General features: G+C 34.6%; 1 protein-coding gene across 1 annotated transcript in view; it reads right to left on the reverse strand.

Moving 5' to 3' along the window:
• LOC111053416 (neurogenic locus protein delta) overlaps positions 1-1,036 on the reverse strand; it is a 41,630-nt gene extending 40,594 nt beyond the window's left edge. The window contains exon 1 of the mRNA XM_022340311.2: positions 573-1,036. Coding sequence (XP_022196003.2) covers positions 573-623 — 51 coding nt within the window. The 5' untranslated portion in view covers positions 624-1,036. The remainder of the gene's footprint in view (positions 1-572) is intronic.
• Positions 1,037-17,446: the final 16,410 nt, after the last annotated feature.

Genomic DNA, 17,446 nt, shown 5'->3' on the forward strand with positions numbered 1-17,446 from the left:
ATATTCTCGGTGAAGAATAAGTTTGTTGCGGAGAGATGCAATTGGGAGTACTGAGCTGTAATCACACATCTTTATAGCCGTCAGTTGATGAACGCGTCAAATCTTTGTTGTTTGTTATAAGAAATAGATTCAATTCTGTTTAACTCAACAAATAATCTACTGATTGAGTGAATTATTGATAAGCTACTTGCGACATGCCTCTTGATAAAGAGCCATTGAATAAGCTGTTGTCGATTCTTGTCAATTTGAACGAAAAACCGTTAGAAGTTCTATCTCAATTTGCAACTACTAATAAAGTAGTATAAATACTTGAAATAGTAAGTTAATGAATATCGGAATATTCAATACTATTGTGGGTGAGAATTGAAAAATTATTTGGGGGTGTCCATCACTTCGAAGAGAACAGAGTTTGAGAGTGTTAGGAAGAAGTCTAGTATGTTTACGAGGACTTGGAGTTTTTTTTTAATATTTGTGTTTATCAATGCATTATGTTTAGAGGATAGATGCTAAGGATTGTTTTATATAGAAGTAGGGGTTCAAATAAAGATGATAATAATAAAGAGTGAACTTACTTGATTGAGTATCGCCAATAAGAAGACTAGAGAAGAAGATATCCACTTCATTTTTGGTAGGTAAATTATCACTTTATCTTAGTCGAAGGTAAAATAATTATCAGATGAACACTTTTTAATGATGACCGTTTAGCTGCTACGAGCCACGTCTAGCCATCATTGATAAAACACAACTATTTATTTCACCACACATCACCAAAATTTCGCGGTAGCGTCTCACACTGCACTTCACACAAATTTTTTTAACCGGTAAAAATTTTTGTTGAAGACGCACTTATCCACAGGACACTAACCGACCGTGATCTTAGTGAATTCGTTGTTATCTTTGTGTAGTTTTAATAACGTTATCCATGCTCACGCACAACGTAATCCACGGAAGATGGTAACGCGGAGATGGTTCACTGACAGAAAAGCCTCCCTGCTTGCACTAGCACTGTTCGTAGGAGACTGATCTCCAACTTGAGCGAAAGGCCGGCTGGTGACGAAGCGAACCTAGCGGCGAAACTCGGAACTAGTGGTGAGATTCTCGGAACCACCACGAGAGATCGCTACTGTACGGCGCGCTCTCCAACTAAACTACCACCCTCGAGTGGAACAACCCTCAGACTGACAGCACTATTTCATTTCCACCCTTACTTATAACTTATTATTATTGTGTGCCAGATTAGCATAGGGGCAGATGTGCGCTTAGGACCTACCCCCCTCCTGCAACCCCCAAAAAAGGGCCTTTTGGCACAAGGTGCTGCTTTTGGGCACGCGCCCCTATCTGTGACGTAGGACGCGTTTCGAGCCAGGTGTGTGACGTCATGGTCACAACCCACTGCTTCTTTTATACACACACTATTATTGTGATTATTTGCTCAGCTATTATTCTCCTCCTTTTTCATGAAGCAACAGTGTGCTCTGGGGACAACATAGGCCAACACAGTGCATGAGCTACAAGTGAGTCACAATTATTTATATATCAACCTTCAATGCTAGGTGTTCATCAACCTATACAACACTGTATATCAACTCTATGCTGCGTCACTATATTGATGAAGGCTTCACATCATATTAAATATAAAATTCCAACGTTAGGTTGCTAGTCTGTTCTACTTGAAACTCAGTCTTTCTCAGTATTGTTATCTACAGTACAGTACTTTTGTAAGGATTATCCTGAATAGCATCCCTAAAACTGCTTGTGCATTTGACTGATGCATGTTTGGGAGAATGTTCATCATTTCAATAAGAAGAAGACTAAAAGAAACGGAGAGGAGGTAGAAGAGGAATCATGGTGAAATAAGGGAAGTAGGAGAATGTAAAGGAGGGCAAGGAGGGGTGATATAAGGATGGAGATGTGAAAAATAAATAGGAGAAAGACATGAAGATCAGGAGGAATAGGAACAGGATGAAAAGAGAGGAAGGAAGTAGAGGAATAAGATGAGGGAAATAGGATAAGGGTACAGAAATGAGAGGAAAGGATGAGGAGGGAAATATACAAGAGTGATAGCAGGAGGAAAAGGAGCAGGACGGAGAGGAGCCGGAAAAAGTCAAGTCTTCTGTTTTGATGTAATCCAACAATATAATATTAATCATTTGTCAATAGAAGATTTCCCTGCATCTGAAAGAGTTTTCAATGGGATTTCCTGCATTTCTATTGAACATTTTACGGTAACTTCTATGAAAACCTATTTCATCAAGATTGCTCATATCACATTGAAGAAATCTCTGACCAGCTACTCTTTGCAAGTGAATGCAATTAATTTTATCATACTTACCTCTTTTACTTTCCATCATAGTATCATGAAAACAGTCTGATAAATATCCATCTCTGGCAAATCATCTAATAAAGATACTCAATCGAGCAATATTCAAAATCTCAATAGTTCGAGAAAAATACAAAATACAGTTCAAAAGAAGAAATTATGGCTGACTTTTTCGAAACTGATTTGCATTCAGAACACCAAAAGTACATCTTTGACATGATTTTATCATATAAGACTAGTAGAACTAGACAATCTTCCAGTACCAGTATTCCTACTACCAGGCGGTCTTCCATCTTCTATTACTTACTAATAAGCCACCACATTTGGAACTGGCCAGTATGGAAGATGTGATTTTTATTACCTTGGGAAAGAATTACAACTATGTCCACCTCAATACCTTCTTTGCACCGTACAACTTTCACTTTGCCAGCTGTAAACTCGCTTTAGAAGAAGAGCATCCATACTGAATCGAATACTGAGCTTTTATGCGAATATTTATGCAAATGAGCGCTCAAATGCCGCAAAGCATAGTTATGCAGCCAAGTCCAATGCGAAGCGTCTCACAGCAATGAGAGAAAATTAGCATAATGGATTATTATAATTTAAATAACAATGTTTCCTAAGGATTTTATCTTCTCAAATCTCCAATCTGTTTGTATGTTCTAACTGTTTTTCTTTTTATTCTACATGTAACTTTAATGAAGAATGTAGATTCGGAGCTGGTAACATGTGCACATTTCTATTCAATAGGCATAGACTACATACTACAATATTGCCGATACATAACAAGTAGAGGATTGTAATATTGCTCAACAATAAATTTTGAAATACGTGGTAGTACTTATTTGAATTTAATCTGAAGGAACTATGTTACTCTCCTAGTACATGAACCTAATAAAAATATGACACACCTCATATTTATATACCTATTTATAAATACTGAAATTAATAATACATTCATATCTGATACTACAGTTGTTGTCAAAGAATGAAATGTAATGGTGAAACTAGTGATAGAAAATTATGATTTATTGAGGAAAAGCAATTTCTTCTCATTCATTCCTTATTACTTCACTTGTTTGATGGTTATTATAAGCTCCTCTTCATTTAGGAGCTTTATCCGATTTTTATACCAACTTGTATATTGTTTTGTTATTGGGAAGGCATTTGTTCCAATGATAGATTATTCTTCGAACATTTTGATACTCCTCATTATATCTTAAAACTCTTTCAGTATAGATAACATTTGTAGATCCATAACCGACTTTTGAAGGTCAATATTTTATTCCTTTTGTTCTCTGGAGCTCGTCAGGGTCAAGAATGGTGATATAAGTTTTTTATAATTGAAGAAGAAATATCAAGATTAATGTGGGTGAAGGATGTAATTTCTTAATAATTGGAAAGCCACATCCGAAAAGTCAGAAAGATATATTAGACAAAAAAGAAATGCAAGTCCAGGACCGGATAGTATGAGGTTTCCGTTATGGAGTGATGATAATGAAGAAGATAAAACTTCCAGTGTTCTATTGAATTGAATTCAGATGAACAAGGGATATGATAATTATTCAATTTCTTAGGTCAGTTAACAATCAATTAATTGCTGTGAACAAAATAATATTTTTATTATTTTATTGAACAATCTTCTCATTATTTTTCACTGTATGGTATACAATATATCGTGATATCGTTCTATGCTATAAGAATAGCACTTGATTTGATGGCGTTTTCAGTACATCAGTAGCTCAATATAAGATCATCTCTGTTCTCTCACCCTCAAGCACAACATCATAATATCATTCTGACTCATCTCCCATTTGCCGGATAGCTCAAATCTATGAGAAAACTCTTTCTCTTCATGGAATCACTTTTAAAGCCATTAGATTAAACAATCAATTAACGAGTTTATTGATGTTTGGATGTTGTGTAAAACGAATCTATCACTGACCTTAATACCATTAGTTACAAGCGCCATCCCATTACCTATTACATTATCAACTTTCGTAAACAAAAGCTCACTGAAGTTAATATAACGTTGACAATGATTGATGACTGTTTACGTGACGAGGTTTGATTTGAAAATATCAATTGTTGTCAATTGTTGAAGAGTGAAATGGATGATAAAATTTTGTTGTGTACAAAAATAAATTTCAATTGTATGTACATTTTCCAGTTCTTCTGTCTCAACAAACGCAATTTATTGGATAGATTTAAAGTACTTTCTATATAAAACCACAGTGGAATATGAGTCAGTTCTAGAGAAAAATGAGATATTCTCTTGATATAACTGATACGTTTTCTTATCATAGTATTTCATTTAGTCATAATCTCGAATCAAATTCACGCCTTCCATGATGGCTGCACCACATGACTTGAGTTATGTTTGACACAATAAAAAATTGAAGGTATCATTGTATTCAAGGAACCTTCAATGTCAACAATCCAACTAGCTTCAATCAGAACCCAATAGTCTATCATTAATTTTCAACTTGGCAGCACAAGAAAGGGGTACTGGAATAGCAGATTAACAAAAATATTTGCAGGATTAAACAAAAACATACACGAATAGATAACTACATTCTTACTAGACTACAATCTGTTTCCGCCCTCTGGCTCCTGACACAGCTTCTTTACAATTTGAAAATTTGGCGGGAAGCATGTGTAGTGAAGTAGTAGTAAAATCGCGCGCCGGATGCCCCAGAGAAAGAATGAATGAATGAACGGGCATGAATTAATCTGAATCCACTGCTGCTCTGCATCCTTCTCCTTATAAATCATACTGAAAGAAACTACACAGCAAGCTGCTCTATAGGTTGGAGACAGCTGTAGGGGGGCACAGGCCTTGCTAATGGGTGCAACTTGCTTTTTTACTGTTTATTACGACCAGTGCCAAACCGTATTGTGTTTGTACGTATGCAAAACTGAATGAAAAAGAACTGGATCCCCTCACACATGTGCACTTATGTACACGTGTTGCACTACATCAACCTTACCCTTGTCTTGTATTGCAGCAGGCGTGCTTTTTGATTCGGAGAAGAAAATGTATATCGAAAAGGAATGAGAAAGAAAACTGTCATCTTGAAGCATCAATTGAGCTATACTGGCTTGATTAAGTGTAACATGTTCTAGTTTGTGTAATTGTTTTTTTTTCAGGGGGAGAGTCACTTAATACGAATAGGCTTGTGCGCGAGTAGCAGAGCAGAAAAGATGAATTATAAACATTGAAATGAATCATAGAAATATAAAATGTATAAAATTCTTATCCTCTTCGACTTTAATCTTGCGCAGGCAAGGACAGACAAGTGATACGGGAAATATACCTCCATCTTTTATTCATCTAGTTTTTTCGATATGATATCACAATCAAAGACTGGGAATCTTCATTCCTGGGAACAATAAATCGATACATTTTAATCAGTTAATCATGATAGATTCAATTCAATCATTGAGAAACCAAAGCAGATAGATCATAATTATTTACTATTGCCTGATTGTCCCATACTGGCGAATACTTGGTAACCATATACTGTACCTACAACTGCAAGTAATGATGCAATAATTCAACGATAAAAAATGTTGATCAATGACACAGGAAGGAATATAAGTAAGTCTTATAAGAAATATTCTCTTCCCGCCCCATATCATTCCAAGTTATAAGAAGTAATGCTGAGTCTAAAGGTAGGCTTCCCTTCACCATTCATTGCATTCATATGGAGAGACTAGAAATGCAATATTGTTCATGCTTGAATGATAATCAACCTAGAATTGGTATTGATGCGTGACTAGTGGTAGGATTACTGGCACATCATAACGATGAGAGAAGATCATCCTTCAGAACCAGTTGATAGCCGTTGTTAGCGTGAGCAGTGTGCAACCCTGGGCCCTGTGCAGTGTGCACTGTGCAACCCATGTCGCGACTCAGTCGACCGTGTAAACCATAAAGAAGCTGAGCCGATTAGCGAATGGTGTAGTCAGTTTCATTCATAGAACTGTGCGAAGATTACTCACTGCTACTGAACCATGGAGGTATCAGGTTGCCTTACTCATACTTTTGTCCTCAGCACGCAATACTAATAGTGTCATGATGTGATGATGATTTATGATAATGTATTATACTGTCATTGAGTAATGTTCAAAGATGACATAGAGCAGTAACTTACCATGATGCTGATGGATCAAGGATATCTACTACTCTTCAATGAGTTATTGATTTCAATAAAAGTCAGTGTATGAGAAATGTTGTTAACTTATTTTTTTTTTCAACAAATCAGGGGAAAATGTTCACTAATATTCTCAAGTTACTTGATTGTTCTATCATATTATTTGGATAGGCAATAGGCCTACTTATACTTCATCCTCTCCAGAGAAATAAATGTGTCATTATGTGTTCAAATACCGATCTAAACTGATGAATAATTGAAGTATTACAAGTGAATTTCTATGTAGATTATATTATTTATAGCTATGACGATTCAAATAAAAAAGGTGAGATCACACATATTCCCACCTCTGAGGAACTTCACTATTGTCTCTAGTCCCAGGAATTCTCCATATTCCTTCTACTTCTGAGTCATATTTTTCCTGTACAGGTCTACAATGAACTCACGTTCACGACAAATGAATGTAATTGGAATTGTAAGTAACGTGATTCTATGTACTTTTAAGATCACATCACGATGATTTGAAACCATAGAGAAGATAATACTATAATACTTGTAATATAATCTAGTATAATACTGAAATACTAGTAATATATTATTTCTTTTACGCACCAACAACAGCCGCAACTCAAATTATCATCCAAATATCATCATACTATCATTGGCACAAGTACAAATAAAAGTAAGCTTGGCATCTTACTCTGTGAAAAAATTTGAAAATCTTGCATGTTCATTTGAAATTTTGATGAATCATTTGTCTTTTATTTAATCATTGATAGCCTTATATGTCCCATTAGCATATACAAGACCATTCAAAGCTATTCACAAAATCAATTCTTTTCATATATTATATCCATGAAATGTAAAGTGTTGTGTTGCAAGGTGGATCTAGATTCCTCAGCCCTTATTGGAGGCAATTATTCAATTTGATATTATGGGATCAATATTACTATCACAAGTTATACGTACAAGATTTTTTAAAGCACAATTATCATCAATTAGATCAATTATTGGTCTTTTATTTCGATAGTATTATCCATTAAATATAAGTTTTCAGTTTCCAGATTAACCGAGATAGACATGCAAATCTCCCGTTATATAATGAAACTTATAATTTTTTATTACAGTGATGACTGGTTAACTGAATGAATGCCGTATCAAGCAGATAGGACGGCTATGATTTTCGCTGATCAACTAATTTAATGAGTTCTCTGGTCTCACGTAATCACGACTCAATAGCCGATCCCCATCCTAAGATCCTCCTAATCTACATATTTTCGACATAACTTCGAATCGCGCCGCGAGAAGACCGATTCAGTCGTGTTTAAATAAATTTTATCGCGCCCAGTATCTCGCATTGGAAATATATTATTGGTTATCACTTCGATTCAAGGAACGTGAGTGAAGCTTGGTGTAGTAAGAGTTTATAACCAAAAATAGATTTTTTCTAAGATGAGATATGGTTTTGACTACGACATCACTTTATTAATGCGGAAAATGTGGCTATTATTTGATAACCAAATATTCAAGTCAATAATATATTATTGATATTAGTAAATATATTCGGCAATATTAAGCCAAAATATTAGTTTCAATTACGTAAATGTGGTAATAGTTGATAATAAGTTAATATTACGATAGTTTCTATTAAACATGATATGATTGAGTCCATGAATGATGAAATCTTAGGGTACTTGTTCTGTTCGCACCTTTAAGTGTCCATGATAAATGGAAATGGTCCCTCTCAATTTCATTCATCCATATTTCTGCATCCATAATGAATTATTTATTTATGCATTTAGATACAAAGCACAAATCATTAAAATGTTTGAATAAAACATAAAATTGCCAATGAAATGAAAACAAAATAAAAAATCAATAAAACATATTCCTGAATATGCTATGATATTTTAGATAAGCCAACGTGGTCTAGTTCCATGGAGCATTGGAGCGTCTCATCTTCTGCCTGCTATCTTTGCTCCGGTGATGAGTTCGACTCCCTTTACATCTGACATTTATTTGTAATATTATCTCTCACTTTTAAACCCACGCACAAATCATGGGTATATGTGGGCATTATCAGAATCATCTTACTGATACCAATACTGTACAAATTAATGAATGAATTAATAGTAAAATCAAGTTATGAATGGATCTCCAACACCTCATTCATTTTTCTATGTCAGCTTGAAATCAATAAAAATGGAGAGTTAAATGATACAGTATAAGAGCATCAAGTTTATCATGTAGTGCTGTTCTTTTCCTAAATAAATTCTGTATCAATAAGTGGAAGACATAAATCACACTTTTAGAATGATTGATTGACATTAAGTATTGCTATTACTGTGTCATTTTGAGTTTTGATATTAATTTCGATCTTTATGTGGAAGCGTGCCGTGCTGTCTAGTGATTGTTTTCTGCTACCGCACAATTCTATATGTTGAAATATCACGTGATCTGTTAATGTTTTCAGAAAAAATTATGTTTATATGTTTATGACAGATGAAATTTTCATTAGTTTGATGTTCTGATTGAGTACGGTCGGATTGAAACTGGGAAAATTTGACTTATTAAAACGTGTGAGCTGTCATGGGAATCATATCAACCTACTTAAAGCCTTATCGTGTATTCTCAACCGATTGATTCGTTAATACTAACAGCTGAATATATTATTATAAATTGTGAGTACTGTAGTAGCATTCCTACTAAAAATAAACTTAACTGACCTACACCACGATAACTTGTGGAATTTTCATCATCTCTCATGACTAAACAATATCGGGGGAAATCCCAGCAGTTTTATGTGCTTGAATATTGGAATGGTTCCCATCAAACGAGTGACTTTCTCCAGTAGTTATGCGGTTATTAATATACTGATCAGCATATTCGATTCATTCAGCTATAAATTGATGCATTCCTCATTGGTTTGTATGGAACTACATTATCTAAATCGAAATGCAGAATCTAGGAAACTAGAACAGTATCTTGATAGTCATCAACTGATAACACATAACTGATTCCAAATAAGTTTATCACATTGATTACATAGAATTGGTGATTCCTTTGTTGAAACTATGTAGAAAGCTAAATGGAAACTGTTTGGAGCCATATGGATGTACATTATTTCAAAAAAAGCTGTTTGAATTTATCAGTTTTCAATGCATTGAATATTGTTGTTTGAAACTATTTATCCTTTGATGCTTGGAATAATATGAAAATTCAATCATTGTTACACAGCAGATGAAGAAACAGGTGGATATGCAGACTTCTATTATTGAATTCACTGTGATTAGAAACAAATAACCTGAACATATAATTAATTGAGATGTGAATACTGTGAACTGAAGAGAAAATTCCAACCAACTGGAGAAAATTCCAAGATTATACGCAACAATACTTGAGTGTAATATCGAATTATAGGATACTGGAACTTAGTCGTCAGGGGTTTTCCGTAACAACTTGAACTTGAGAAAGAGAGTGGGGACTTGCTGTACTGAGTTGATACGACATTAACTAAGATCCAGAATTTCCAAGGAATAGGAAAACTATGCAAGATGTCTGAATAACTTCGGTACCGGTTCCAATTTTATTCTAGACAATTTTCTGATCTCCTGTCTGTTTTTTTGCCGTCCTTCATTGAAGAAGACGTATTCTCTACTCTGATATCCTTAAATAATCATTGTTGCTGCTGATTTATTATCAAATCACACCTGTCTTTCATTTTAGAATATAATTGATAAGAAAGTTCAACACTTCTGCCGGAAAATTATATTTTTATTTCATTCAATTTAATCGATTCCAGAACAACCAATGAACGAATCCTAAGTCAATACGATGACATAGCTTCACAGTGTTGAATTCAGTTTGATATCTGTGTAACTGACCCAAGATTCTGAAGGAAAAGTTACCTTTGGGGCTAATATGATGGATTACATAACGAAACCAAGACGATGGATTAGGCTAACACGGAAGTTAAAGGAAAATTCGCATTTATTGTAGCAATAAACTTTGTTGTTCGGCTTCAAAAATGTGATTCTTTCTCAGTATCAATTTCTTTTTGAGAATGGAAAGCATAAGCTTGGAACATCGAAAAAGAGGGGATGAAGACTGGTAGTACAGTGGTACAGACCAGCAAATAAATATACTGTATTTTTCAAGACTGTTTCTTACAATCTTCCAACAGTTGCAGCAGGTGTACAGTAATTTTTTACCGATGGACGAGAATCCAAGTATGTAATCTGAAACAAGAAAGGTGGAGACGCGCTGTTTGTAGCCAGAGGACATTTTACTTCGTGCATTTCCGTGGATGTTCGGGTATCTTCGGGCACGCGACTGCGCTCAAAAAAGGGAAGAAGAGTGGACGGACCTGACCTCTGAGAAACCCCCGGGCTGTCGAGGAGAAGATTACTTCCCAAAAACCTTACAAGAAACGTCAGCAGCATCGTAAGCATTCTTGTTCATCCTTAGAATCCTCATGCAGTTTCTGCAGCATCATCCTTGTCCAACCAAAAACCAAAGCAGCATCATCAGCATCCTAATCATTCTTGTCTATCCCGTTTGTAACCGAAATTTATTCAGTTTCAAGGCCGCTCTACTCCAGTTTAGGACCGGGGAAGACAAATCGTCCTGCCGTAGTAGTTAGGACAGCTAGAGGCGTCTAAGCTTTCAGCTTTGCCCGTATTTATGTAAATCAGCCCGGAACACTGTATAGCAGGTTAGGACAAGTAAATTAGCAGTGGGATCCTCACACAGTGACCCTCTTAGTTGGTTGCCTGTCTTTTTCCAATTAATCATTTTTGGATATATTTTACATCTGATATCTATGCACTCCTCCTATTCAATGTGCTAATCACTTTATTTGTCTGACTGAGTTCGATCCAAAGCCAAAGTACACTCAATAAAATGTTTTTCCACAATTTCTATCTGTCATTTTGAAGTATGAATTGAATTCATATTCATGAGTATGAACAATAATTCGTGTCTGAGCTCAGCTGAGCAGGAAAGGAATTGCAGAGAGAAATATAAACTAGTTACAGTTTGTTATATTCTCTATGGTAATAGCACCACTAATCAGGAACCAACGATTAGGCAACAATGTCTTATTTATATTGAATTTGCCTAATGGCCCTAGGAACCAGTTGTTTATAACTACAGCTATGTAGTTACAGTACTTACAGTTAGTAGTGTATTGGACTACTTACACAAATAAAAATACTTTAATCTCCCCAATATTCGTTTATTCATACCAGTTCATATGGATAGAATAATACTCCGTGTTGAATCTTACAGAAAATTTTCACTTCACTTAAGAAAATATCGTCAACCACTTTTAGAAACTAGTCATCCTCATTGTTAAGGTGCTGTAAAGAATAATTCAAAATATTAAGTTCAAGTGGTACAAAATTGATTTGTTTCAAAAACCTTCACCCTAATACTATGTTTCTAATTCATACATCTACTGCAATAATTTGCACTTCTTGCTATTTCCAATAACTTATTATTACAGTCTGACTTATCTTCATGAAAGTCAACCTTTATGCCTTCAGAGAGTAGCAATGTCGAAAACGATTACAGAAATCACACTGACTTTTTTGTTCGCGACCGAAATTATTTCCAAAGATACAATAGAAACCTATTGATTCAAATCCTATCTGGTTCTTTCAAAAAACATCAATGATGATGAAGAAGAGATAAAGACCAGCTGTTTTCTACATGGTTTTTTGCAGTTTTTCATATGGGACTCACATGAAAGAGACCAACAAAAGGATTTAGAAGCGTATGTCACTTGGGAAACAAAGGTGGGGGAACAGAACTTTATGCGAAAAACATCTGATCTCTATTGTTGAATGGGCAAGCTGGTGTCTACCTGCAGAACCCTGGGAAAAGGCAGGTTTCGGTATACTTGCCAAAAAGAGAAAAACAATAAGAGGGAAAACTTAGAAGCAGGAACCTACTGTTGCTGCTGGACTGTTCTCAAAGAGTCACTTTCCAATAGAAAGAAACAGAGGCTATGAATTGATTCACAGAAACGATAAAAGGAGAGGCTGCTAAAACTGATAGACTGATGTATTATTGATTGTTCACATTAGGTGCTGCTAGCTAGGGGCTATAAGCTTAAATAGGTCAACCATGGTCAAAACCCACAATGTATAGATGATAGTCTGCCATTTGAAAAAACAAACATTGTTTATACAATTTGAATAAACATTATGAGGTATTTGAAATAATGATAGCAGGAAATAATCCACTATTAAAATTTAGAGGATAACAATTATTAGATGCAACGCTGCTTTTCATTTTCGTAATTCATCTACCACCCTTTCTTAGGAATTGATCAAAGCAATTTTTATGAAATCCACTATAAAAATTTGAAGGATATCACTATTAATAGATAGAACGATGCTTTTCATTTTTCTAATTTATCAACCATCCTTCATAATTATTTGTTTCTCTGTTCTTATCTTACTAAATACACTTAACATAAATACACTTCAATCAATCACCTGGTTCTATTTTCCGACTGCAATACTACTGCGAAACTTTCCAAATCCTAAAACCAATTTTTCACACCGTGCATCACAACAAAACTCCCAAGATTTTATCACCCCGGCCTACTTTTCAAATAGATTTTCCACCACTCGATAACAAACCTCAGCTCAATCTATTTGGGAGACGAAATGTAATTCTCATCCAAATTACAGTGTCTAGTGTTGGTTTTGAGGCGTTTATTTGCACGTTATGCAAGTTGAGAAGTCGGCGAGCAATCAGAGAGAATAATTCGGACATTCACATTTCGACTGTTGCTGTACTGGGGGGTCTTGGTTGATGTGTGTGATTACAATGGTCGAGCTCGCGTGTGAGATTGTAATATTCCCGTGCCCCGAAAGACGCTACTGATCCCTATCTTAATCAAACCGATTCGGGTCAGTCTGGTCCCCGTACTACTTCTAAACCTACCAAAATATAACTATACTTCAACTGACCAGCACATACCAACCCTGATTCAACTGCCCAACACATATTTATCTTCCTCTATTCCTTTTCTGGCTGAGAAAATATTCAGCTAAGTTCGCAACCTTTTTATGTGTTGACCTCTGATTAATCACGAAACCTCTTTACTTACTTAGCAAGGTCAGTAGGGAGAGAAACTTCATTCGCAGACAGAATTAGAACAAACGACATTAATTTTATGAGCTCGACGTCGGTTGGTCGGTTTGATGTTACTAAGCAGGGGGCAGGAATGAAGGGGGCAGGAGAATAATGTATGTGGCGCCTATCATGCAAATAGGCCAACGATAGTTATTTGGTGTAAGACATAAAGATGGATTTCCGACGAAAATTGTGAAATCTCCAATTTAAAAATTTATATGATAAAAATGAGATGATCTTTTGCAATGTATTTAGCGTATCTCCTCATTATGACTTTGTGAATATTACAGGAATTTCATCTTGAAATTCTCAGTGAAATGTGGGAATCTAATGACGCGAGCCCACGATTTGTTCACGACAGAATTTCTTCTTCCTCTGATTTTGGGAAAATGTGAATATTACTTACTCAGAGACTTTTAGTAACATGAGTATGAAGATCGAAAGATTCTTCCGTTCTTTGTCCATGATTTGATCCTTGGTAATTATGTATCGAGTAATATAGCTCAATCCCAACTGGAGAAAATAAATGCACACTCGGTGTGCGTTTATTTTTCACCAATTTTTAATAGTGTGGGCCTACCACTTCTCCTATTGTTTTTTAACCAGCAGAATATCTTTAATTTACCTTAGTATGTTCCATGAACTTATACCAACAAGTGAATAGGACCTAGGAAGGAGTCAGCGGTCTCGTATTATGTCATCACAACAGGTGAATTATATCACAAGGTACATGACTTCCTCACCCTTATGATTTGATTTTGTTATGGTCCAACTTTTCAACAGTAAATAGAATCAACCTGAATATTTCTGACACGTGCTTCATATAAAAATCTTTGAGCTAATATACGGGTTGAATAATTTCACTATCACAGCATTCTTCACAGGGTCTAGGTTCAAAAATGTTTGTTGTTCTAAAGCCGTAAAAACAAATCACTAGTATGCCGGTATTTTGACAAGATGATCCAGTAGTACTGTAACATTTCCCGTTATTCAGGCAAAGGCCTTACAGCTATCGTGATGTTTGAGAGATGAAAAGTGAGGCATACATTTTTTCAATTTCAAATGGAAAGGTATCAGAGATTGTTGCATTTAATCAAATAATGTTGAACGAAACTTCAATTTCATTTATATCAATAAAATTTTCCAATAACTAAAGATATGTTAATTTTTACCTCTATTTCTAATAAATAATGATATTGAATATAAAATATTGAACCCTACATTGTTATTGAAAATTAATTCTATTGCCTCTTGGACTGTCTCTGTATCAAGATATCTCAATTTGTCATTCAATTTTCCACATAAGTTTCATTTCCAAGATTATTTCTCCCTTATCATCAAAAAATTGTAAAAATTGTCCTCATCAAAATACATCATCCCAATAATTACACTTGAAGACGCACTTCTAATCAATTTCCTAATTTTATAGATTTGTTGATGAATCAATATTAAACACCTGTCCACCAAGAATAAAGCTTTGCAATTAACTATCGTTTAGCAAATCTTCAACAATACAAACCAGTGAATCAAAATATTAGAGCTGAACACTTGTTTTGTCAGTTGGAAAGTCTTTCAACCTGATGATGTATTCTGCCTGAGGGTGATTGATGTGAATCACTCACTTATTCTCATAATGGAACAGTTCCCACGTGAAAGTAGCCGTGATTCGAACAGCATGTTTATTTTCAGTGTTGACTTCTAGCATGCTATTCAACCCTATCCGCTTATTATTCATCAGCCAATTAGGCGCCGATTGAAGGATTTAAATTTCATGTTTTTTCTCACAGATTTGCTCCAATATCATCAATTAGCTATTGGTGGATGAGTCAGTGTTGGAAAATAATGAAAAATCATGTAATCCTGAATCTATTTCGTTTCATTTGTTTATTCATCTTTGAATGAAATCCATTTATCCTTATAATTTGATTCATTCTCATCGATGTTCTCATTTGTACATAACATATACAGAGTGTCCTAACGTCAATAACTAGAAAAGTATCAGTCAAAATCTAATTCTAAGGATATGGTTGGAGAGAGAAAGGAATTTCCATACAATAAATAGGAAGGAATATAATTGATATAATTTGTTCCTTCGTTTGACATTCATGAACTTTTCATGAGCGCTCAAAGTTGAATAAAATACATTTGTTGAGTTGAAAGTCGAATTTAAACAATTGGAAAGTTCATAAAAATTTGAAAAACGTCAAAAAAAGGAACAAATCATATTGGAAATTTCTTCCTCTTCTTAATCATATCCTTGGTATTGAGTTTTGATTTTTTTCCTTTCATACGTGTCAGGAATATTACACAGGTGATATAAATAGCGGTTTTGACTAATAGTTTTCAAGTTAATTACGTTTTTAAAGACTATTGAAGATCGAACATATCTCGAAAACTGTTGTCGATATATGAGTATTTTACGTGATATTTTTTGTTGAATTTGAAATATGTAGAATCCTGTAGAGTCGATCAAGACATGAATTATTTACTTCTTTCTTAAATTTTTTCCAGTGAATTCTAGTCCCTGAAAATTAGTACTTTTGCGATTCAATATCTGCACGTGAATTGACATTGCTTGATGATATTTAGTTGAATATAATTCAGTTAAAATATATTGAAATGTAGTCGATCCTTTTTAATTTAATCTTGGATATAGTGGCGACTCGCACCAGCGTAGGGTAATGTATAAAGTACCTAGTGAAATTATGCATGAAATGGAAAAGTATTCAATGCTATATAATAAAGTATAATGATTAGCACGATTTTTCCATCAATCATTGAAAAGTTATAATAGTTATGAAGTCAAGAAGATGAAAACATTGAAGGCAATTGGGGGTTTCTTTCAAATGTCACACCTTCAAGAGAGTATATCTCAAAAACTATGAGCATTATGGAATAGAGTTTTCTTTAAAGCTAATAGAAAAACTTATAGGCTTTGATTCCGTAATGAATAATAATATCCGTAAGACGCATCATCTACGAGATATTATGTGAAAGATCAAGAAATGGTACTTTTAAACCATCCCTACCCCTCAGTACCACAACTATCCCTAAAAGGGCTGCGGGTCGAAATTGTGTTCCAAACTTTCCCCTTTATACATTTGTTCAAGCATTCGCTGCCTGGACTGGTAGAAGTCTCTGCAGAATTTCAGCAATAATACATAGTCTCATGATTATTCCTTTAAAAATAAATTAAATGGGTTTTCTATATTCCATACGCAATATTTATGTATGAACGTATTATCACAAACAAAGATTTTTCTCGATTGGTTACTTTTCATGTCATGTAAATTTCAAGTAGTAAGTTTCACGACTCAAGTACCTCGTTTGTAAGAGATTGTTGACCAAATTTCAATTTAATTGACTCAATAATTGATATCCTTCAACTGTTCTTATATTGTCAAAGTTTCATCAATTTCTGATGTTAAGTTTAAAAGTAACTGTGTTGCAAACGAAAAGAGGACACTACAAATCAAGTATGATTCCTATTAATTTTCATTTATCTTCTGAATGAGTAGATTTACATTAAAAGTTCAAAGGACAAAAATGATGCGTAATTATTAGTTCTATGTTCTACTTATTAGTTTCTACTGGAGCAATACTTCGAAACTTTTGAAAAATGATCGAAGTTTTGAACGGGTAGTAGGCCCTATTAATCTCTAGTGCCCTCCGCCGGTAAGCGAAGCTACAGGCACTTTCATGAGCAAGAAAAATGAATATCTTACCAATAAATATGAAATTTATTAATTTTTTCACTCTCCCTATGAACGTAATTAATCAATGCATACTAAATAAAAAATTTTTGGTGAGCAAAAAGATC

The sequence above is a fragment of the Nilaparvata lugens genome, chromosome 7, assembly GCF_014356525.2.
Source record: "Nilaparvata lugens isolate BPH chromosome 7, ASM1435652v1, whole genome shotgun sequence".
In the NCBI taxonomy this organism is placed as follows: domain Eukaryota; kingdom Metazoa; phylum Arthropoda; class Insecta; order Hemiptera; family Delphacidae; genus Nilaparvata; species Nilaparvata lugens.